Source organism: Temnothorax longispinosus, chromosome 2 (assembly GCF_030848805.1).
Source record: "Temnothorax longispinosus isolate EJ_2023e chromosome 2, Tlon_JGU_v1, whole genome shotgun sequence".
NCBI lineage: Eukaryota > Metazoa > Arthropoda > Insecta > Hymenoptera > Formicidae > Temnothorax > Temnothorax longispinosus.
This window is the reverse complement of record NC_092359.1, coordinates 3,783,912-3,809,259: the sequence shown is the minus strand read 5'-3', so window position 1 is coordinate 3,809,259 and position 25,348 is coordinate 3,783,912. Positions and strand designations below refer to the sequence as shown.

Here is a 25,348-nt window from a genome sequence, read left to right as displayed (position 1 = left end):
TTATCCTGCCCACCTGTCACAGCGATTACTCGTAGATACATAATCCGATTGTCGTTTGCCGATGACAGGCGACGACGTACAGAACGTATGCACGCGCGAGCTATGATTACATACGATGACCGTGTTTATTCGCCGCAGTAACCGGTACCGGACCATCCGAAGATGGTCTGGAGCCGCGATGTACGTGCAATTCACGTAATAGCAATATATGTGTACAAGTTCATGATTGCAATCACGATCTCTGACGCTGCTGTCTGCTGTACATTGCGATGTGGCGCATATTTCGTGCTTAAAAGCATCATCAAGCGCATTACGTAAAATTATAAATATGCGTAGAAAGAACATTAAATATAGATTTTGAAAGTGTATATGTCTTTGAACATGGTATATGCAAAATCATCTTTAATTTTATTATTAGGTATATCAACAAGTATAAAAAGTACTTCTCGAGAACGAATATATTCCGAATTATTCTGAATTATACATATAGAATAAAAATTTAGAAGTTTTCATGTTTGCGCACCATATAAATTTTTCTCTCAAAGAAAAGAGACTTCAGACTGTATTAGACATTAATCATAGATAGACATTGTAATTTTTAATTGCGTGGCTCTGCAGATTTGGATTCCAAACGATAGTCAACCTTGTGCCGCACGTAAGTATAGCGAGCATGAAAGCAACCGACATAAGACTTATAGAATCATGACGACGAACATTGATACGTAAAAATTAATAGAAGCTAAATTAATTTAACTTTTATTACACATGTAATAATTGTAATGTATAATTGAGTGCTCTATTGATCCTTCGGCCTTTGACCAATCTACAGTCTCGCGCGTGAGAAATTTTCGTTAACGTTCGCCTTGAATATTACGCCAGGGTCGCCTCGGGCTTTATCAGTGGATTTCCGCCGCGAACGAACACACGGGTAATAGCGTGTGTATATCGATGGCCACGAGTCATTGTCGGATCTGAAGTTCACGGCCTCGCGACACGCCACGCACCGCGGAAAGCGACGATGGCAAGGGCGATGGGCGGCGACAGAGAAAGAAATCGAGACGAGAAAGATGCGATCGCAGTTGCACGACGTATAAAGAAGCGCCGGCATCAACAAGAGTGCGACACTTTTTGATTGCCCTCCGACAAAGCCAGCGGATCTTCGAAGCGAGATATTCGGCCTGGCGCATCCGGGATTCGACATGTTGGCGCTCGTTTTATTCCTCGGAGTTTTATTCACGCGAATTCAAGCCGAATACACTAATTGTAAGTAGGACCCTCGTCAATTAATTTCTGTTTTACTGCTAAATGAGATTATAATGCTCCTGCAAGTAATATCGCTTAAAGAAACAGGTATTTTTAAACACACATAAGCACTAAATATTAATGTGTATGAAAATAAGTTTAAAAATGTTAATATTCACAAAGCAAAATTCCTTATTATTTTCTTTAACTCTGACTGCTGCTGAAGGTATTTTTAGTACGACGGAAAAATATTCTTGCAGGAACAAAATAAATCTTACAATAATTGCAAGTTTACGATGAGAGACTGTATCCTTGTATATTTTATAATTATATATCCTATAATTAATTTTCTAAATTTGTTTTAAATATTACCTATATTCATAAGCAGCCTTGCGATAATTAACAATTCTTAATAAATAAAATTGCCGCATTATTGTTAAATTCTTCCTTTATTAAATATTGCAGTTTTTTTTAACTAAATATATCAATAAATATATCAATAAATATTATTTTAATAATGACATTTTACATTAAATTACGTTTATTTAAACGTTATTTTATGCTTTCAATTCTGCATATTACATTTCTTATTCTCTAATTATGCAAATGTTATATTTCACGCTGCAGCACGCAACTCGAAATATGATGCCCGCGCGCGCTGTGTCTTATTACGCGTTGTAATAGTAATAACGAAATGTTCATAAAGCATATACTATCACGCGCAAGAGGCGCTCCCGCGTACTTATTTTCGTAGCTATCCATGAAGTGGAACCTAAAGCCTCTTCTGTGGTTCTCAAAGTTTAGGTAGCAAACTTACTTTATCAAACTACACAACATCTATGGCAAACTCTGTATTAGTCAGTTCACTCGAAACTCTGAGAAGCTCGCCAACTATTCCCGTTGCAATTAATTTTTCGAAATAGTATATTGTGCACCAAGGGGAGAAAGCAGCGTTTTTCAAACGAGTGTGAAGTTTGCCGCCCGAGCCGAAACGAGTCTGAAAAACGCTGCTTTCTCCCCTGTATGTACACAATATACTATTACTGCGTGACGTATTATGCAGCATACTTCACTTGATTATTATTATTCCGAGAAGTTTGAATAATTGTGTTATTTTATGTTCAACTTCTTCCATCATACTTTCATCTCATCAGTAATCTTTCTTTAGACAAAATAACTTTTGCAATTTCCTAACAATTTTTTCATATTAATGTTAACTTAGGTTAACAATTACAGATAACTTTTCTGAAATATTGATAAATATCTTCGAGAAATTTAATTATTAATCAATTTAATTTTAACTTGCAGTTAAACATATTATTTAATATAATAATAAAAGCTCACAAGATTAAAAATCAATCGAAAGAAAATGGAGCATCGAGCCGTAACAAGGTGTTGGTGTGAATTCATATATTCTATATTTAAGTAAAAACTACAAACGTTTCGGACCTTTATAGGACCATCCTCAGTGTCGCATAACAATTAAGTCATTCGATTAAAAATTTGGTTAAGAAGTTAAAATACGTTACAAAAAAATTAAATTAACGCAACAGTTGAATCGCTGAATTAGGAGTGGACCGTACTGTAAAATTGTAATAATTTTATCTATTTAGTTTGTAGTTTTTACTTAAATATAGAATAAATGAACACCAACACCTTTATTACGGCTCGATGCTCCATTTTCTTCGATTGATATTATTTAATATTTTATTGATAAATTCTTGTGATGTAAATTCTTGTGATGTCTTGTTGCAAAGTCGACGCAGGAAACACCAAAATGTATTTTCCAATGGTTGGAACAGCGGTCGCATATTATTAAGTACATTTTATACTACGGTTCGTTGCCGCGTCTGACGACGAGATCGACCGATAACGGCCGCTCTCGAGATTTTCTGCGGGTTGGCATCCATTTAGCCGGAGTGGAGGCATTAGACGGCGAGCGGAAGTCAATGGAGAATTCGAAATAGAAGCTTGCGGATTACGTTGGAACACCGGAAGTTAATAAACCGAATTTAGTGTTCACCATTAGCGTAGCTAGAATATTCGCTTCCCACTGCCAACCAATACTCGAGAGTGACTTAACGAGAGACTGAAGCAAAAGAGAATAATAGAAAGAAACATAATATTGTAGATCAATCTAAATATACCTATTCTCGAAAACATTTGTTAAAAATTACAATTTATTATTTTATTTTAATTTCAAGCATATATTTGGCACAATTTAGATTGGCACGATTAATATTTTCTTGACTAATATACAAAGTTACTCAAAAGTTTCTCATCCTAATATCGATTATAAAAAACATAATTTAAGTAAATGAAATAGATATTTATCTTTAATTTTTAAGACAACACCCGAAAATATTTTTCAATAACTGTTTTTATTAATACTATTCGAATATTTGATGGAACAAACAACAAACAGGCAATCAAGCAATTAAACACTAACATACCAAGCATATAACTAATCGCATGAAATTAATATGGCTAATAGAGCTTGTAATCACATAATTGTAATCTATCTGGTCACAGATAAAATATACACCTTGCTAAATCATGCTTCGATGAGATTTAGACTAACAATAAGTTCGATTTTTCGTTTAATTTTTCAATCGTTTAATAAAATTTAGCAGATTATTAGATAACTTATTGTACAGCTTACAAGATTCTTTAAGGACAAATCTTTTAAAGAATTTTAATTTCCTTTTATCGAAATATATTTTTTAGCAGATTTTGGCACAATTTGTAATGGTCTTTTAATATCGATTCCGGTTATTTCAAACAAGTAGCACAGGGATGGGTAAATATTTCATTCCGCGTGTCAAATTTCGACGGCCAACCGACTGGACGATCGAGATAAAATGCATGCACATGGAAAAAATGATGGAATTAACGCTCCGCAAAAAATTGTCTCCCATGTTGATTTACGTCCGAAAAAGCTCCTGTGCCAGAGACAGCGCGTTGATAGATTATTTGAACAACACGTCCCGGTGCATAATGCAGGTTGTATAGTGTCATTATCTCGTTTACAATTCACTCTTTAGCACGAAACATCAGATAGAGCGCTGGCGCCCGGGTGAATTTAATAAAGGTAATTATTTGTTTTACCGGCAATAAAACGGCCGTTTCTATCAAATATTTAGGCTCAATATTATATGAAAGCAAAGCAAAGTGGTTTATTCATCAGATCGATAGCTACCTGTCAACCGTTCCTTCGCTGAACAATTACATTGATTATTATAAACATTAATTTCACGCATCGTGACTGAATAATCAACCGCGAGATTATGCAACATACCGTGGGTGCAATACAACGTTAAAAATAATTACTCTTTCATATCGTCGCGGTCGCCGAGACTGAATAACATTTTGATAATTATCACCATTCGACAGGCCGTAATCAGGATCTGGCATGCATTAAACAAATAATATTATTTCCCGAAATTTTATGTGCAAAACTTCTGGCATGCGTTATTTATTTCGCATAAATATATACCTTAACATTATTAAAATATTTTTCATAAATTCAATTGACTCGTTTTAAATTCAGCGATTTGTAAATAAAAGGTAATCGGTATTACGTGGAAAAATATCTTCCTCGCATGTGAAATATTCGGCTGGGACACTACCGTTATTTCGGTCGATAAATAAATTACGTTTGCGCGCAAATTACGTTGCTGTTACATCGCAGTTTACGATCACTCGAATATATGGCCGCGTCAAAAATCGAAAAAATGTGGTTTACCGCTAACAGAAAAAGTAATGATATATTTCATGAAAGTGCTCAAAATTGAAGAAATAAACTTTGTCGAATGACGGTGCGAATAGTTCCAGGCTATAAGAAAAAAAAACCAGTTGCACTTTTTACACCGATACCTGCTTTTTCGCACAAAAAGTGAATACATATGTGTAAACTGAAGAATAAGCCTTGCCGAAGGCCGGAAATTGGGAAATACACGACCTCGGTGTAGCTGAGTAACTCCAGATTTTGTCAACGACCATTCAATGTCAAAATCATGACGGACGACATCAAGAAGGTTCTTAACCTGCTCGAGGCCGCAAGAAGTCTCCATAAACTTCTAATGCCGGCAAACTGACGGCTTATTGAAGAAGATACAGGAAAAAAAAACACGAACCATCCATTATTTATGCGATCAGTGATACAAATATAAATTATAGAAACATATTTAGTATATATTTAGAATTTATTATATTTTTGAAAAGATTGATATCTCAATTCTTTTTAAATCAAATTCCTTTCTAATATGCACTTCAAATACTCTAATATGATAAATCGTGAAAATAATGCACTGATTTTCGTTATACATATAATGAGAAACAATTTGTATGCCTTACCTATCGAAAAAATATTATTGAAGTTGTGGAATTTATTAGCTGGAAAATTATCGGTGAGATATAAGTACGTTACTCTTAATACGTATTGAAACAATTGGAACGCTTCCCTTTAAAACGCCGTTGCGTTAAATGCATTACGGTACGGATTTTGGATTTGTAACATTTTAAATTGGCCCAGAGAGAACACTTAATATAATTACTCGGTGAGTAATCTGCAAAGCACTTTTTATCTCGTTGGTTTTTCAGGTGAGATATTGAGCCCGAAATTGTTCCGACAGATGTCCATGGTTATCTCTAGATTTATCTTATCGTTGGCAGAGAATCAATATCAAACGAAGTATAATCTCCTTCATATCTAACGTGTACATTGTCGCAAACGACGTCATTAACACATTCGCAGCCGCTGACGTAATTTGACGTCACTTACGATCTATAGTTACTGCTGACGTAATTTTATGTTTATAGGAGGGCAGATGATTTCATGATTCATATTTATGATTACTACAACTATCTAACAATAAATCCAAGTTCATCAAAATGAACGTTTGAACGGAGGTGAAAATAATTTTGATCCAAAAATGAAACAAATTTTCACCCGGTTCCCAATTTTAAACCGCGCGCTAGAATCACCGGCTGCGAAAGTGTTAAGGGGATTTGATGTTAATTATATGCAATTTGAATGATCCATTGATCGTTCTAATTGATCGGTTAAAAAAGCGAATCACCATAATAAATACTTGTCTCTCAGCGACATGACATCATTTCTCGCACATTATGTCTTCATGAATTCGCATACGATCTACTTTGCTAACACAATAAACGCACCGCAACTTCGACTGTCAAGATACCGTCGATTTATGGCAGGCTTTTCCAAAGACATGCGAAGAGAGAGAGAGAAAGCTTTTTTTCCGACACTCCCCGAGCACAATCGACCCGGCTAGAAGGATAAACGGGGTGCCTCCACACGCTAAACCTGGTCACCAAAGGCATCGGTTGTATTATCATGATCCCCAGGCTGCTTTTGACATATCTATTACGCGTTTCGGAATAGAGGCGACTTCGAATTCTATGCTACCAACGCCTCCCTCTCGGCCGCTTCGACGTGCTTTCCTCGCCCGTTGTGGAAGAGCGACGGGGTGGGTGGAAATGTGGTGGTGTAGGCGTAGAGGTCCAATTAATCAGTCGAGGCGTGAAACGAGAGAGGGATCGACTTGTGGGTGGGTTCGAGGGGGGGACGACGAGAGGCGTGTGGGGAAGAGGGTAACCAGGGCGCGCGGGACAGGGACGTTGCAGGGATTGTAGTGACAGATCCGCCGTATCTGTCCCTATCTGCTCGGGGCATTAAATCCGTGCGCCAAGCGTTGTGTCGCCACGAGAAGGGATTCGCTCGAATCGGTTAACATTTCGGTAACGCGGCGATTTCGGATTTCAATTAAATGCAACACAAACAGACGCGCCGCGCCAATTAGATCGCGCCGAGACAAGTATTAAGAACGCACCTTCGACTTCTCCGAGGTCACTCAAAAATGAAAAAAAGTCGATATGAGGTTCGATTTAAAGTATGTTACTCTCAAAAGTGTCTGATATATTGCGAATACTCCTTAATTGATTGATATCGAGCCGATTGTTTGTCTCTCATATTTTACGAATATGTATCTATACATGATTAAATCACATATAGAAAAGTACGAATCAATTCTTTCACAATCAGAGAAATCAATCCTTTTTTTCTTCTGAAAGATGATTTACAATCTGGAAATATATGGTTTGGATTGTGTTTTATTAATAACAATTTGTTATTTTTTTCAATAGTTTATTATTAGAACCAAAAGATTTAATAATGATTTATTATTCAAACCAAAATATCTAATAATAAACCATTGAAAATGCTTTTCTATGTTCTTTCTACAATAGTCGAATCAATTACGATCGACGTAATTGGTGCAATCTAATTATTATTAATTAATAACACAATTTATGATTAATGTCTGTGGTATAATGATATACAATTGCAGTCAAACGCGCCTTCGCTATGTGACCGCATTTATCGTGTTAACGAAATAATAAATGGTCTTTCTTTTAATTAATGTTGAGATAAAACTATCAGCATATCTTTATAACTATAATATATTAATGATCACTCCTTATAACGTTTCAATTAAGATTGTGATAAAAATGGCAAACATACGCGAAGCGAATTTAAGTATAAAATTTAAGTTTTACATTTTTTGCATCGATAAAAAACAAATTTTTCTAAATTTTTTTAAGCGACAGACGATATTGTTTCTATAAATACTTTTATCTTGATTTTTCACGATATTTACGACAATCATGAATATTAGTTTATAATCTTATAATTCACCGTAAATCTCTCTTCAAAGAAATTCCATTTTCGAATTAGTTTGTACAACTTTTGATAAATTGTATGATTATAATCTATTACATCTATCCTTAAAATTAATCGCATTGTCACTCATCAGTCTTCCGACATTACTATTATACATAGAAGTCGCTCTACTCATTTACGCCACGTCACGAACATTAATCATCAAATACTAAGGACGATCGATAACCTGTCAATATGCTCTCGTCAACAAGAGTGCAGATGGTAATTCCCTACGGATCGGAATAATCGAAACATGGACCGATGACCGATACTAACAACATTTGATAACAATTGCGATGTTTCAGGCGATCCTCGGTTCTCTTAAATTTCCGAATGAGTTCGCGAACAATTTATCCCTGATGAATAAAGTATTGAACGAACGTAATGTGTTAATAATATTAGTAGTAAAATAAATAATAAAAAACGTAGGATAAAAAAGTTGTAAAATGGGTCTTCCTATTTATAATACAGCGCGATTTATAGATATATATGCATTTTCGTCGAAAACTGGTGACGGTAAATTCTCTTGCATGGAAATATATAATAAAAAAAAGAAAAACGAAAATATATATAGGAAAAGGCACTAATTGTGAAGAAACGACGCAGCGTTAATTGGATGTCCAATCAGTCCCATAAAAGTAAAATGTTCTTATTAAAATAGAAGGGGGACGGACGATGGCGTTCGCTAAGAGTATCGTTAAATAGATTACAGAGCGCGTCATCCTATTTGACGACTCCCTAAATACTTTCAGTGTACCAATACTCGTCTTCGTTTTATTTGCGCGACAAAAAGTAAAAACGAGATCAAGCCAGGCGTCTAAGATCGTGTCACTATCCATCAATGTTGGTGGCTCGGGGTATCGGGCGAGTTGGGTATTTGCACCAGGCCTCGCAACGAGATCGCCAAGGCAATTAATCGTTATTGAGCATTAATCGAGGAAATCCGTATTTGATAGTGGCAGATGTTCCGTGCGGTAGGAGTGAGAGGACACGAGAAGCGAGGATTGTCGGAGGTCAAGATGCGGCGCCACGTGAATTTCCATGGCTCGTTTCTATAACAAGAAAAGGTGGACACTTTTGCGGCGGCGCTATTTTGAATGACAAATTCGTATTGACTGCTGGACACTGTTTATGTGCGTGAGTAATTTATATTTTAATAATTTACATATTACAAGTTGTAACGCTGCATTTTTGTATTGTATACAGAAATCGCAAACTTTTGCTGATGATTTCTGATAATTTTTTAACTGATATTGATGGTTTACTGTTTATCATCGAAAAAGTGTTTATCTTAAATGACTCAGAAAGTATTTAAATCCCCGCTATTAATCTGTATATTAAATAAATTTTTTAATGAATTAATTAGAAATTTTTCAGAATTGAAATAAATATTGCATATAACAAAAAATCTAAAACTTATTTGTTGTGTATAATTATTTCAATTTTATATATTTGAAATATACTGATTTCTGTTTAATTCTTATTTTTATAATCAATGTGTCTGCCAAAGAAAATTAAAATTGTATAAATAAGAATGGTGTGTATTAGTGACATAATACTAAAATACAATAGCACGTCTTTAATTTTGCTTATACTCCAGTAACAAGTTTTCAAAAGATGCATCTTCATTAACGGAGTACATAGAGTCTGTAAAGACTAAGTCCTTTACAAAGTAGGCTTTAATTTCAACGGTCGATCTGAAACTTACAATTTCTTGACAACTTTTAATAGGATGCTCGCATATTAAATCTCGTTAAATCCGCGCCAAAGGCCTGATTTTTATCTCAAAGATTATCTATGTATAAAAGTATTCCATTTTGGCTATTGAGAATTTTTATTGCATATCGATTTTGTCAGTTTTTTTCACACAATAATAATAATAATAATAATAATAATAATAATAATAGTTTTACCCTTTATAAAACTTGAAAACTTGCAATAAATTATAACAACTTTCGACACGCTTCAAAAAAAATTATTTCAGATTTTTCCAATTAATAAAAGAAAAATTAATCTGTGGCTTGTACTGATTCCTGATTTTGATATTTCAACTAGATTTACGTTATCAACATATTTTTAAATATTTCGAAATTTTTTAAATTCAAATTATACATATAAAATACTGTCAGTAATTATTCAAATTTATGATTGTGTATGAGATATGCGCAGGTTTATCTCATACGATCCCTCTTTTTTTTAAATTGCTGCTATATACCACTATTATATCGCGAAAAATAAATCACGCTCCTCAAAGGGAAAAGAACTTGATACGCACGTATAAAAATGATGGCTGACATAAAAGTTATTTTAAAATTTAACCAATATCACAGAAATGTTTCTATATGCCTGTTATATAAATATAGCAAATAGATATATACCGTATGTGATTTTTATCGTGTGACTATGTCAAGCAAAACGTTTCAAATAAAAAAACAAAGCGAAAATCTCACAACAAACATTTGCGTAAAATTCGTCAGCGTGTCGCTAATTAATCAATAAATATACAGTTCCTAATAAAATACATATACACAAAATACATGTATATAAACACTGCAAAAAAGTTAAAGCTCGCAAATCTTCCTGTATATTGTACTAAGCGAAAAATTATTCATTGTATGTCACTGAAAGTCTATCTAAACTTCCAGCTCTTGCTTCCGACAACACTAAATCAAAGTGAGGAAGGAGTTTCTTTTTAGTACGCGTATTATAAATGAATCACTATCACCACGCAGCAGACGAGTTTGCACAGCTACACCGGCAATATATCCAGGATAGCTTTCGTGTAGATATAATTAAACGGGCGAATAGACCCATAGCCGGGTGGGCAACAAAACGTACAGATATTGCGTATCCCTCTTGGTCACTGAACAGATTACAGAAGAACGGGCTGGAGAGGGCAATAGAGGCCGTTTGGGGGCGACGAGCGACCATAGAGAGAATTCAGCGTCGAGTTTTGGCCTTGTAAACCATGATTGCGTGTAGATTACAGACCACTCGGTAATTGCTAGCGGCCATGCAAAACGTATGGAAAGCGCTGCAACAAGATGCGAGGCGAGAGGGCGTGAAAATGAAGGTGGCTGTGTCCACTATCGTCTCACTTTACCTCATCCCCCTTCCCTTTTAGTTTTTCTCACCGCTTGGTATCATTTACGCGCAAAAATAGACAACCCGACGCTCACCAGTGATACCTAACGCCTCGTTGCGCCAAATTTATGGCGACTAGATCCCTTGTTACCATGTATCGAGAAAAAAAAATTGGGAAAAATTAATCGCAGCTCTCTCTTGACATTTTTAGAGATTCCAGCTAACATAAATGCAACGGTGGATAATCGGTTTAGAAATATTATTATATGATTCAATATTTGTTAAATAAAAACGTTGCGCTTCCATCGCATAATCATCTCTTTCAGCGTCACAGCGAATTTAAACCTTTAAATGTAAATTACTAAAAATTTGTTCTAAAATTGCATGCCTATAAAACGGAAAGTATTTTATCGAATAACATTTGTTATCTGAAAAGAATTTTCGTCTAAAATTGTGTTTATATTTTCATGCGGCACAAGCAGTATAGAAAATGGAACTTGTTAGGCTAGTAAATAATTAAATAAATTATAACGCGCTGTTCTATCGAATTAATTATGTGGCGACCAATTACTTTTAATACAATACGCGCGCTGTGAATAATACGGTTGATTAATTGTCACGCAAGCAGGTATGAATTATGTCCTTGTATAGTGATACAAGAACTGGCAGCCTAGCGACGCAGCGTCGATATATCTCGTTCGGCGATATCCTACGGTAAATTAATGTTCACCAGTACCTTATTACCAACGTCATTCTGCGTGCAACGTTGCGTAATTCACGAACGCGTCTATGTGCCGATATACCAGTGCCAGAAGAGCCGCACGATTTAACGAGCCGGATCGAAATTAATTCCATTCGATTTACCGATTCAGCGTCCAATTAATTTTTAACGAAGCTGCCAATAGAAAAAAAATCAGTCGTAGTCCCGGGTAGCAAATATTATTCGTACAATGAGAATAGAATGCAACTGTGATTGTGTAGACCGAACAATTTAATTAACCTTAATTTTATTTTAATAGACTGGAAGGTTTACCTCATGCAATGCTGTTCTTCGTTTTACTTGTCTTTCGAATAAATAAATAAAACACTACAAAAAATTTAAAAACTTTTAATAAATGAAAATACCCGAATTTTGCACGGACATATTCGAGTATACTAAACAAAGAAAGTAATAAGTGCAAATCCCAACTTTGATAGCAAATTGCGCAACGTATTTGAAGTAAATTTTTCACGAACCGAGCTGCCGATTTATCTCGAGCAAACGCTCGACATAATAAACGCTGGCTTATTATATTAAACGTTTGCCTAAACAAATCAGCATTGCTGTCATCGCAATGCATCTCATTGCAACGAGCAACGGTCCCCGCTGCGATCCGCCTGAGCGCTCTTGCATTTTAATTGGAAGGGTGCGACGCCGAGGAAAGAGAAGCGAGTGCCGGAGATGCATTGAAAGTAAACCGTATAATCCATGAGCCGCGGAACAATAGCGGGGACTCGACGACGATGGAAAGGTCCATTAAGGCGGCTTTGTAAGGAGCGGCGGTGAAACAGGGCCTGGAAACTTAGAAAACGCTCCGCGATAAACTCCAGAAGATATGCAAGGGGTTACTGACGAAAGTGGGACGGGCTGACGGCACGGGCTTACGAAACACAGTCACGAGTTGCGGGACGGGGGCGATGGGCACGCGGATGGAGCGGATAGTCCTGATGGAGGGGGTGCCGTAATATTGTTAATTATTCAGAGGTACTGTGGACCGATTAATTAACTGAAGCCACTCTAGCCGGGTCAGGCATTCAAGAGAACTCTGCAGACGCGACGTTCGAGCGGGACAAAAATCCCGGTTAAATAATTACTGACGTCCAAGGGAAAGAAACTGCGAAAGAGCTGGAATTCGTCGGCACAGTTAAGGGGGGTTTAGGCGGGGAAGAAAATGAAGAAATACATCGATGGTAAGGGACTTTCCGCCTCGAATATTTCTATTCTCGGTACCCTAAAATTGTATGGCGATGATTACTCGCTGGTGTTCCGATGTCAGACTTGGATTCCTTGCGAGGAAACCAAAGAAAGAATAAGGAATACCGTTTTGTTTTTCGCTCACGATTTTTACGATGCGAGAATAAAGATTTTTATAGAAGGCGTGTAAGTCCGACGTCTCGCGGTTTCCCAAATATTGAAATTATTCATTTCAAACTTTTTGTGAGTTTGTTATACGTGACACATGAAACATATATATAAAAGACGTGCACATATGTCTGTATAATTTTTTTGTTCTATTTTACTCGAATATAATAATTGCAATAACTAATAATTTTATCTAGATAGAATGCATATATTATTATTCCTTTTCATAATGATGCATTATTGTCTTTTATTTTCTGGATTATTGTTTTAAAAACACAAGAAAATGAATTGGACGCTTCAATTTTGATTTCATGTACATAATTATAATATACCTATTATACCTACGAGTATATTGCTTAATGCCAATTAAAAAGTTATGTATCAATTAATCAACGTAATTTATACTTCTCGCATTCTGTAGTACGTATATTTCTTTTGAAAAAAAAGAGGAAGAGAGAGAGAGAGAGAGAGAGAGAGAAAGAAGAGAAAAATATTATCAGTTCAATAGCACTTGCTAAATAATATGTTCGCAAATTAAATCTTTTCGTCTTCGCTTCAATTTCAGCGGCACGAACAAGATTCCAATAGGACAATTACGTGTCACTTTGGGCGAACACAATTTAAGGGCTCCAGAAGTGCCGGCCGCAAGACATGAAAGCGTCATAAACGCGGTGTTGCATCCTGGTCACAGGTGCGGCAAGTATGTGGACGATATTGCACTGCTGGAAGTCGCTAGACCGATCAGTTGGTCGGAAAGCGTGAAACCCGCATGTTTACCTGTGGCCACAGGAAAACCAGGGTATAGTGCCTTCGGCGGTATGGAAGCTGTAGTAGCCGGATGGGGATGGCTCGGAGAAGATACAAGTAATTGTGAGTAAATAATTGTCCCTCTTTCGATACCGAGAAATTACGTACGGGGCGACGGCGCGCGGCACGGCGTGACGCAACGCCTCCGGAATTAGTTCTCGTTACATCAGCTAATCGCGTACTTTGAGGCTTTGGCAAACGTAACGTCATTATAAGTTACCAAGACGCCGCATGCCGCATCCAAAGTTCCAATTCGTCGCGTAATTCATATCACATAATACCATATAATTTAAGAAAAGAATTTTTCTTTGAAGCGTTATGAAATATTTAATCTCGCGTCAACGCGATTATCAACGGCATTTACGCGTTTTCGAACGCTTTCGATTTCTGTCAGTTATCAATAATTGACGTACTTGGAGACTATCTTCGTATTTTTATACGCGAACGGGATTACATAATTCACGGGTGGTGAACGAATATCTGTTAGAGACGCGGCGAGTACGCCGAGATCCTATTTGATCGTCGACCAAGTTGCGAATATCAGGGTCTTCATAAATACCTAAGATACATCGGTAAGCTTGAAGTTTCGATAAATCTTATCACGATAACGATCGGAGCGACGAAACACGCGCCAAAGTTTCCATAATCACCAAAGTTCCTGCGAGCGTTGAAGTCCCATAGCGTGGAAATATACCAACACTCTCTCTCTCTCTCTCTCTCTCTCTCTCTCTCTCTCTCTCTCTCGCTTCCCCTCCCCCTCGCTCTCTCTCTCTCTCCATCTGTTTCTCTGAATCAATAAAATGGACAAGATCATTTTACTTATAGAACACATGTCATCAAGATGCATATTGCTTCCACGAAAAAAGTTTTTTTAATCTGAAACGTTGATTATAATGGAATTATAAAGATTTTGTACGTTATGTATTGAATTATAATAAAAGAGCTTTGATAAATATTTCAATAAACAAAATTGCTTAATACACTATATTCAATAATTGTCTAATTTTACGTAATATTTTGTGTCTTCTAATCAATTTCAAATTGGTATAATTAACTAGACTCATTTAATAGAGTATATTAATTACACTCTTATATTAAAATTGTAAAGTATTTTAGATATTATAATTAATGCAACAATTAGATTATAACATAAACGAGATATGTAGCAATTATTAATTAAACTCATCCGTTAAAATGCATTATGGCTTTCCATGAATAATGTTTGTTATGTTTTCGTGAATAATGCTTTGCGTGTAACAGTTCTTCATAATGTGTCAGCAACATGATATCTAGTTATATTTAAGCATGTAGCTTTATTAAATTTAAACATCATAGATATGATTTTAACATTTGTAATGATTTTGAAATGTTTTCTCGGACATTGAACCGTTTGCATAGTCGAGCTAATTAAGTCTGTTTTAATGATATTCGGAGTCTTGTCTTGGGACAACGACGAATGTAAGCAATAATCTTGTCCGCGAAAGACGCGGCGCGTGCAAACGGCATACAAATCGCTGTTATGTTCCAGCCAAGAGAGCGACCGTGCTGCAGAAAGTGGAGGTTCGCGTGGTGACGAACACTGTGTGTGGAGAATGGTACGCGAGTCAGGGCAAGTCGATCAGCGTTGGTACGAAGCAAATGTGCGCCGGCTGGGAGGAAGGCGGGATGGATTCCTGCTATGTAAGTAAAAAAGGCGTTCGCCGCGAATTCACCTTTCGATCGCGCGAAACATCCGCGTGAGATGCACTCGCATTTTTGCGTTCCCGCATCGCTGCTCGCTCGACGCCGCTTGTCAATCGCCCGATCATGGAATTCATGGTTCGTCGGGCGGGCACGACGCGAATTTCAATAAATACCCACGCTACCGTGGTAATGCGCATACAATGCTGTTCAGGCATGATAGCCGACCATGCTGGATGATACTGGTCCCCGGTAATTGGATCGTATATAATTGCATTGGCCTCGCTCTGCGAATCTCCAACGTGGGCCGCTATTTATGCGAAATTGTAACAGTAGGGACTGGAGAAGGAGCGATAACGTTTATTAAAAGAACGAGGAGTATTATACAAGCTACGTTGTCACCTTGATTGCTCGATACGACATAAAAAGATATTTCAAAGATTTTTAAAACAAAGTTCACATTTATATTAAGGATGAATATAACGAAGAAATAAAATAAATAACTATTTTATATCAAGTGCATGTAGTAAGAAAAAAATCATTTTTTTTAATGATTAATAATATTCAATTTACTAAAATACACAAAACAAATTTCCAATATTTCTGAAAAAATAAATTAATATATGGATTGATATATATAGCCACTGTTAGTATATAAATATTACGAATGCATGCACACGTATAAGTGCATATGTTATATTTATCTAAAAATTATGCTACTTTTCTTTTTATTTTAAGAAACAGAAGAGATGTAGGCCGTATGTCATAATAATTTTGAGAGCCAATGATTTTCTTGCTATATTCCCTTGTTATTCCATATTCTTCTTAATGAGGACGAGATATACACCTTCTTCAACACGCAAGTACTAAATTTAGGTCAATTGAGACTAACAGCAGTTTCCGCGAAGGAACCTCCCATGGGAATCCTACCACGATATTACCAAGTCGACGTCCATCGGAACAAAAATGAGAATACCATCCCCGATCTTGTCCCTGATAAGTTTCCTTCGGATCTCTACCGCGCCCTTATCAGCAATTTATATTTCCTCCAGACGAAGATATTCCTGAGAAAACAATCGAAAACGGACGTATTGCTTTGAGATATATCAAGGAAGAACGAAGTCTCGAAAGTACAATCTCGCTGAAGGTTCCGATGGGAGTTGAGATGTGCTAGATTTCCTGTTTACCTCGTTTGCGCGAGAACTACGACTGGCAACTATAAAAATTGATTTCAAGATATATTGGACGTAGCGTGAATCGGAGTTAAAGAATGTTATATAATACATTTAGCGTGTCGAAAGATGATCAATTATTTCTCTAATAATTTCAGATATCTTTTTAATAGCTGCGCGAAAGAGATTCCGATACGTAAGACGATCATTTTCTTTAATCTTATTTTAAAAAGTTTAGTAAATAAATCAAGTCCTATTGTTCAATAGGAGCATTTTAGCGAATTAAATGGTATATCCTCATTTAATAAACTTTTTTTTCTAATAAAAATATCGAGATTTCAACATTATTTAATCATGAACAGTTAAAGATTTTTCCTTGTAGTTTTTCACAAAAGAGAGGAGAAGCGCAATATATAAATTCTCTATAGATTATTCAAACGATATTAACGCATGGCGCGAAATACCGACGACAATAAACGTAGTAGTACCGTTAAAAGCCCGTTTCCATCTTGAGAATTCCCAGAGACGAGATTTACGATCCGGATCCGCGTGGAACGATACCGAAACCCATCGTGATGGATACTCCCGCAACCCAGCAATCCGTATTAGAGCAAGTGGAATTTGCACCGCATCGTTTACCATAACCACGGAAGCTTACGGGACAACTGCATGCATCCTGTATTTTATTCTAGGCTGACAGCGGCGGGCCCCTGATGGTCGGAAGTCACCCTACCGGCCCGTTGATGGTCATCGGAGTGGTTTCGACTGGTATTGGTTGTGGCAGATCACGACTTCCTGGCATTTACGTAAGAGTTTCCGATTATGTCTCTTGGATCACGCAAGAAATGCAGTCTGGCCGATAAACTTCAACGCGGAAGAAAATGCGAATTTCCGTTTCGCTGTTTTGACAATTTCGTTTCACAGTGAGCTCGGTTGTATACAATGCACACCGCATTAATAACTAGGACAATTTATTCAAAGTCATTTTCCTAAGCTTATATATTACAGTTACTTGTAATATAACTAGAGAAAGAAAGTTCAGTAAGATAATGAGCCGATAATTGGACCATTAAGATCTGTTATATGGTGACGTAATCAATATTTTACCATATTCACAAAATGTGATAGTTAGCTAGCAAAATAACAAATGTGATGATAAGTGTTATTAGTTTTTCTGAAACGCCTGAGATATATTTATATATGTAGTTTAAGTATTATTTTATATATTTATTGTAAAAAATCTATTATATGCAATAATGTCAATTTGCATTTTGCATTTTTCAAACATGAAATCTGTCCTCACATTTCATAATTAATGTGTGGCACAGAGAAATTATCAAATTAAAATGGACAGATTTATTTAAATTTAAAATACCTATCTTAAAATTAAAAAATTCTCTTAAATCTATTATATTCCGTAGAAAAATCAAATTTAAAAAATGCACATAATGCGATTATTTACATGAAAAAAATGTAAATAATTTATAATTTTTGATACACAAAATATCTGAATAATCTTCCTATCAAACCATTTACATTTGATTTTAAAATAATCGAATCAATTTTGTGTTCTACCAGTAAAATATTATATTAAACAATTATCTTTACAGAACATCTTTACAGAAGACTCTTTCCATATTAAAAATATGATGCAAGAATTTTAATTAAAGATTATTTATTATTGCCGCACTAAAAATATTTTCAACTTAAAAATGACTATTTTTGATTGCCAAAGATTGTAAACAATATTCAAATAATTACAAATTCCTATGTCGAAATATATGATCACGAGAGTTTAGCGTGAAAAATTTTTCTATCAGAATGCGATAATAAATGCAGTTGATGGATATATTCATTATTCAAAATAAAAAACGTACTGTAGAGATGAACAAAAAAGATTATAAAACTATTTTCGGATGAACCCAATAATTAACGTAAATTCGTTAAAAAATATATGCGTGCAATTATTCTGGTAAGTAGTTAAATAATATAATTATTTATCCCAAACTCAAAAGAAAAAGGCAATGAACTTGATAAATTCTATTTATGGCTAATAAATTTACAAAGTATATCTTTCTCGCGTACATGTTACTCTTTAACGATAAGTTCTTTGATCAATTTGAAATAGAATTTTTCTCTCGTGTGAAAATATCTTGACGAGTTTATCTAATAAAAGAATTTTTAACTTTTTTTAATCATATCTGTTTTCAGTATCAGTTTCTTTTTAGTATTATATCTGATTTTAGTATAATTTTTGAAATTATATTGCATATAACTAAGAATTCTATTAAATTACTTCCCATCTAAAATTAACTGTAGTTTCATAAACGATTTGGCTTCATAAAGTTTAATTTGTAAAAAAGATTTTTTTAACTTATAATTTGAAAATTATTGCATGATACCATAACATTTTCGCTAAAGAAAAATTATTTTCAAATAAATTTTAAAAAAATATGCAAGAAGTGGAATTCTACATATTTATCGTTATATTCATGAAACCAAAGTGTAATAAAAAATGATTGTACAAAATAATGTTTGTGATGATGAAGATATCATACATATTAAAAAATATGTATAAACAATTCTACCTCTTTTAAAGTTGTATTTAATCTAGTCATTTGTAGAGAATAATATATAGGTACATGAAAGAACAAATATATCTCATATCAATATAAGACGATGAAATAATATCATTGTACAATAATGTTATCAAAGAATGTTAATTTCTCTTTAGAGAAATGTATTTATTTAAAACTGTCTATACATAAAAGAAAAATAAAAACAGGATAAAAATAAATGTTAAATTATTAATATCCCAAAAATTAATTTGCATCCCGCAATTCCTATTAGTCAAGTCATCGATATATGTATAGGAAGATTTTTCAAAATACGTATTTCACTAAATTAATCTTTAATCATTGAAATCATAATTTGTTTCCAACATGCACTTCAATTACGTAAAAGGTAAAATAATACACATTATGGAAGATTTTAACAGAATGTATTAACGTATACTCATATCCAAATTGTAATTAGTAATAAATTATAACACAATCACACTCTTCTTCGTTTTCGTGGCCTTTGTGGATTCCAACTTACTCTAGTATCATCCGTAATTGATACAATGTTCAATCCTGTCATTTGAAAACCTTTTATAGAAGACTGAAAGCCATAAAATTTTCCATATTAAAACATATAATCTACCGATAGCTATAATGTGCAGAAAATAAGAAATGCTTTTTGTAAGATACCTACCATTCTACCAGCCCCAATACCTTGTACTCGTACTCTTATTGTGTTCACACCATATTCAAGAACGCGCTGAAAAATAGACAAATATGTACATTTTAAAAATAAATGCATATACTTTTTTCTTGTTTAGTACAACGCATCATGTTTCATGCACAAAACTTTAACACAGATAACATTCAATGTATGCTTACATTGCCAAGAGTCATAGCTGCTTGTTGAGCAGCAATGTTCGTCCCTTTCTTAGCATTCTTATAACCCTCTATACCTGCCGTATGCAGCGATAATACTTTGCCGTTAAAATTTGTAAAAGTCATAATTGTATTGTTAGGAGTTGATTTTATATTGATAATATGCAATTCCTTATATGGTACACCATTAAAGAGCCGATTCGGTGTATCTTTATCAGGAAATAGATGTTCCCTGAAACGTAATAAGCATAAAGATTATTTCCTGCGTAATTGGGAAAGATTAATAAAGTACATTTTTAGTGGCCACAATGGTAAATCCTTTTTTTCTATCCATATAGCCAAGATAATACAAATACATAAAAATTTATCTAACATTTATCTAAGATTGTTGTACAAAACTAAAACAAGATTAAGATTGTTATGCAAGCTTGAATGCTATGCAAGAGACAAGTGAAACTAGTACTTACTGCTGACTAACGTTGGTTGTCTCAGGCATAGTTTCTCCCTCAACTAATCCATATTTTGAGCTCTGGCCGACCTTAAATTTTTCATTCTGCGTTCGAATCTCTTTGCTGCATAACTGGGTAGTGCAAACATTCCTCGAGGTTATGACACTCAAACGCGCAAACGCTGAGGATAATCGGCCATCGACCAACGCGCTTTCTCGTAATCCAAGAAATTTCATCAACCCCAGCGCGGACTTAATCATCTCGATTAATTAGCCGAGCAATATCTCTCAACCTTTCATTCAAGGAATGATGTCAAATCAGTGCGAGTAAAGGAGTAAAGACTAACTAAGGAGTAGATAAACGACAAACAGTCGTGTAGGCAGGTAATTACTAAACTATTGCCATCTCTGTGCATCTCGCAAACATAGCGAAGACGGAAACAATACCGACACAGCGTAACACTGCCCGATCGATTCCTGGCGACCTCTCGTATGTAACGCCAGCTGAACTCTCGACAGAATCAGTCGGTATTTCTGAGCCTCTCGAATTTGACCGACATCCAGCTTGTGAGCTTCAAACATTAAAAAATCATTCTCGCTCGATATGCACGTTTATTGTCGCGATACATCGAGATTGCATAATGCAATAGATTGATAAACTCGGCGATTCTGCTTAAATTACGTCCAGGAGGACGAACAAAATAATTGCGTCTTCGGAAACGTCATAAATTAACAAACTATATATTAGTGTGCTGATAATAGAAAATACAATATTTAATCATTTGTATACGCGTAATCATTCGTCAATTAAAAAAATAATGTTTACAAATATAATAAAATTTTTTAATGCAAAATATATTAAACAATCCATAAAACAGAGAAATGAAAAAATTTTATATTTTTAACTGCTATATGTGCTACATAGTAATATTTTTTAATCAAGAGTATATACAACTTTTTATGGAAAATGTTCCTCTTAAGTATGTGAGTCGTACGAAACTTTTTGCACAGAGACAAGGTTTCTCGAGATGAGAATTTCACTGTTTTTTTTGAACCGGTAAAAAAGTAACGTTTTTAAAGAACGTATTAAATACACCATTGTGTAAAATACACAATGAAAGGTTTCGTAACTTCGTAAAATTGTGTCGTTCATTATCCCTCTGTAAGTACTAATTGCTGACTAAAATAAATGATTTTCTTATTATCAATACACATCTAAGAAATTGTGAACTGCCAGTGGCCACATTAAATGTTCTTGTGTCGCGTAATATATAATGTAGCATGCATTAATCAATGTATTCCATAATTTAAATATTTATTCTCTCTCTCTCTCTTTCTCTCCTTCTCTCTCTAATTTAAGCATTTATTCTCGTGCAAGCAAATAAATAAATCAGCGTGATAAGTTCTTCATATTTATTTATTCTACATCTTGCGAATTAAAGCGGTGAAAAAAAACATACTCCGCAGTGACACAATAACATATAATTAAAATGTGCATTGATTACATTTACGTATTCAATTGCCAGTAATATGATATTAAACATCAAGTTTATGTCGATATAGATAACGCTCATTTTAATCTTTTAGGTGTATCAATATATTTGCAGCGGTATTAAATTGGTAATAATGTGATTGAATTTCAGACAAGTTGTCTCAAATTGAAAATAATTTCTCTTTGTATAAATAATACAGCAATGACAATTTCCGCGCTTCAAATTCATTATCATATTATACAACTTTTGTTATTTATACTATCCATTTGCATATTATTTACATGTAAATTAATATGGTATATAGTCCATCCTAAAAACAAAAACGCATATTAAATGAAAATGTCATTGAAATATTGATGATGAAAGAAATTAGAAAAAAAGGTTCCTGTACTTTTTTACTTCGTTATATAAAGCGGAATTTCATAAAATTGAATAAAAATTATTAATATACATAATAATTTATATTTCAAATGTATTCTAAGAGTGATACGATAAAGTTTGTAATAAATCGATTCTCCTCTCTTTGTTAACACTTTCGTGTGAATTTTGCATCGAATTATGAGCTTCTCTATTCGCCAGGAATTCGATGAGAATTTGCTGTTAATAGAACTATTTGTTCACGGCATTAAATCTGTTCCTACGGCTCTCGATTTCTTCCATTAACGTTGCCCCCTCGAATGTCCGAAACAATGTGCACGATTTCAATAGCACGGAATTACGTATTAGTTATCATTAGGCAGATTGTGTTACCGCCATTTCCCTTACGAGCCATTTCTGGTTCGTGGCTTCCCCGTTTGTAATAAAGTAATAACACATGAATAATGTTGCTGCGATTGTATTGTGTTGCTCACAAGCGTGCAACTCTTGTTTTGCCATTAACTACTCTTAGTTAAGAAAATTTGAACGACTAGTTCATTGCCCGTAAACACATGCGCGTGATTCTTACGAATTTAAACGCAAAAAAATATACATGCTATATATAAGTATATAAATATACATATATACACATAAATATATATACATAGATTCACACAAAAAGTGCAATTACTTAAATAATCAAATTCTCATTAGCCCCCACAGTAAATCGGTATTATTAAGCAGAATTTAATAATTCGCAAAACATTAAATGCATTTCACACATTTTAATATGCAATGTTTAGAAACATATTTATTTGCACCTTAATACTTTGCGATTAAAAAGTACGGCGTTGCCTTAAACATGAAAATAACAAGTATTTAATTTCATATATTTGTATGAATTTTACAAAAAGTTATTAAATAATAACTTTTTGTACGACGTTATACCTCAGACATGAAAATAACACGTATTGAATTTCATGTATTTTTGTATAAATTTGACATGTATTAAATAATAACTCTTTCCTCTACAATCGCAGAGCTGAAAATTTCCAAGGTAATAATCGATATTCTGGCAAGAATGAATACTTAAACTTTCATGCGTTTTTAATTGCTCAGCAACGTAACGTTGAGTTGAAATCGTTATGCAGAGAATAAATCCGCTAGGAATTGCATATTAAATATACACGAAGAAAACGATTCTGTTTTCATACTTAATAAATTAACGATGCTGATTCGGTGGGTGGCTTTATAGAGTTTTCAAGGTGGGATCTACTTCATGTATGACGAGATTGTGCACGCTTGACGTGCTTTCTCGCTCTTTCCATTCGCGGACACTCTCGAATTAATTAATACGGAACCCCTCTCATTTACGCAGTTATTATGAACCTTACCCTAAGATCATTACTGAATTACGCCCGGAGAGGAACCTCCCTGTACCTGTCGACACAACGTGTCTAACATATACACTTCGCTATACATATCGATAGTTTAAGCGTGTAAATGTCTGCCCATTTTCTCGATACTCGATATATATAAATATTTACGCGAACGAAACGCAAAAAGCAAAGAAATACCAGCATCATTGTTCTAAGAATACACAGATTCGCGCAAAAGCCATTCGATACCATAAAACTGTAACACACGAGCGTACAAATGTTCTTTGTGCCATTCTTTTTATTATTTTTTATTTATGTTTTGTAAGATTTACATTCTTACAGTACTATTACTTGATAGATCGCAGTAATGTCCTTATAATAATCATAGATATTAAAAGATATCGAATATTTCGGTGTGGGAATTTTCTTACGTTCGCGTTCCAATTAAACTACAGAGGTCTTTATTTGAAAACGATGGATATATAATCAGTACTAAAAACTTACAATTAGTGCTGATTATGGATAGAGAGATTAAAATAGATTTGACACCAATTAAGCGACACTTTTCGTTCGTGTAATATGGATACTTCTTTTCATTCTTCTTCGTGCAACACGTGAATGTTTTCATTTCACCTCGGGCGATTACTAAAAACCGATGTGCAAAAATAAGATTTCCTCCATCGTTCGCATATTCTGCCTCTTCCTACTTGATGTCATTGCGCCACGTCGAAGCGAAAAGTTTTATATCGGATTTAACGTCATCTCGGCGACGGTAGAGCGTCTACGAGAGAAATTTGGTTTTCAATACAAAACGGGCCTCCGCAGGAACAGCGGGCACGTCGATAGAGAGAAAAACGGAAGGGGCAGTCGTGAGAAAGTCAGCAAGCATTCACAGCACTCAAGCTTGGTTTATCCAGAGGAACGGTATCGAGTATCCGTTGTACCGTTCTCCCCGTTTAAACGTAGTTGGAGTATTCCATTCTTTGAGGGCCCACAGAGTTTCCTCGATATTTCTTAAAGCAGCCACTACTGCGATAGATCCTGTGCGCCCGTTTTATCCCCATACTTTTCCGAGTTTCCTTCACATATATCATAAGGTTCTCGATAATCCGAAAGAAACAACGCGACTCGAAAGCGCAGTTTTTGAAGTCTAACCCGCATTTACGTGCACATTTCGCATTTTGTTATCCGTTACTTTCAATATTGAAGCATCGGACAATAAAATAATACAAAGTGCCTCACGAAAGGATATTGATTGCTCATGTTTTTGAAATTATATATCGGGAGTCAACAAGTTCAGCATATATTCGACGATTTTTCAAGTCCAATCCACGGTAAATTAACTGACTGTTGTAAATTTCTCATGTTTTTGAAATTATATA

The 25,348-nt window shown here is 34.8% G+C and overlaps 2 protein-coding genes across 2 annotated transcripts; one reads left to right on the top strand and one right to left on the bottom strand.

Annotated features, from left to right (window-relative positions):
* Positions 1–1,095: 1,095 nt before the first annotated feature.
* On the top strand, positions 1,096–18,315 carry LOC139808394 (clotting factor G beta subunit). Its single transcript, XM_071770313.1, has 5 exons — positions 1,096–1,263; positions 8,941–9,121; positions 13,756–14,060; positions 15,526–15,677; positions 17,542–18,315. The coding sequence occupies exons 1-5, from the start codon at positions 1,200–1,202 to the stop codon at positions 17,710–17,712; spliced, it is 873 nt and encodes a 290-aa protein (XP_071626414.1). The 5' UTR covers positions 1,096–1,199; the 3' UTR covers positions 17,713–18,315.
* A 1,513-nt stretch (positions 18,316–19,828) lies between these two features.
* On the bottom strand, positions 19,829–21,119 carry Mrps11 (mitochondrial ribosomal protein S11). The gene is made up of 4 exons (XM_071771543.1): positions 20,757–21,119; positions 20,293–20,521; positions 20,105–20,170; positions 19,829–20,011 (listed from the first exon to the last, which is right to left on the bottom strand). Exons 1-4 carry the CDS (start codon positions 20,996–20,998, stop codon positions 19,904–19,906), a joined length of 645 nt encoding a protein of 214 aa, XP_071627644.1. The 5' UTR covers positions 20,999–21,119; the 3' UTR covers positions 19,829–19,903.
* Positions 21,120–25,348: the final 4,229 nt, after the last annotated feature.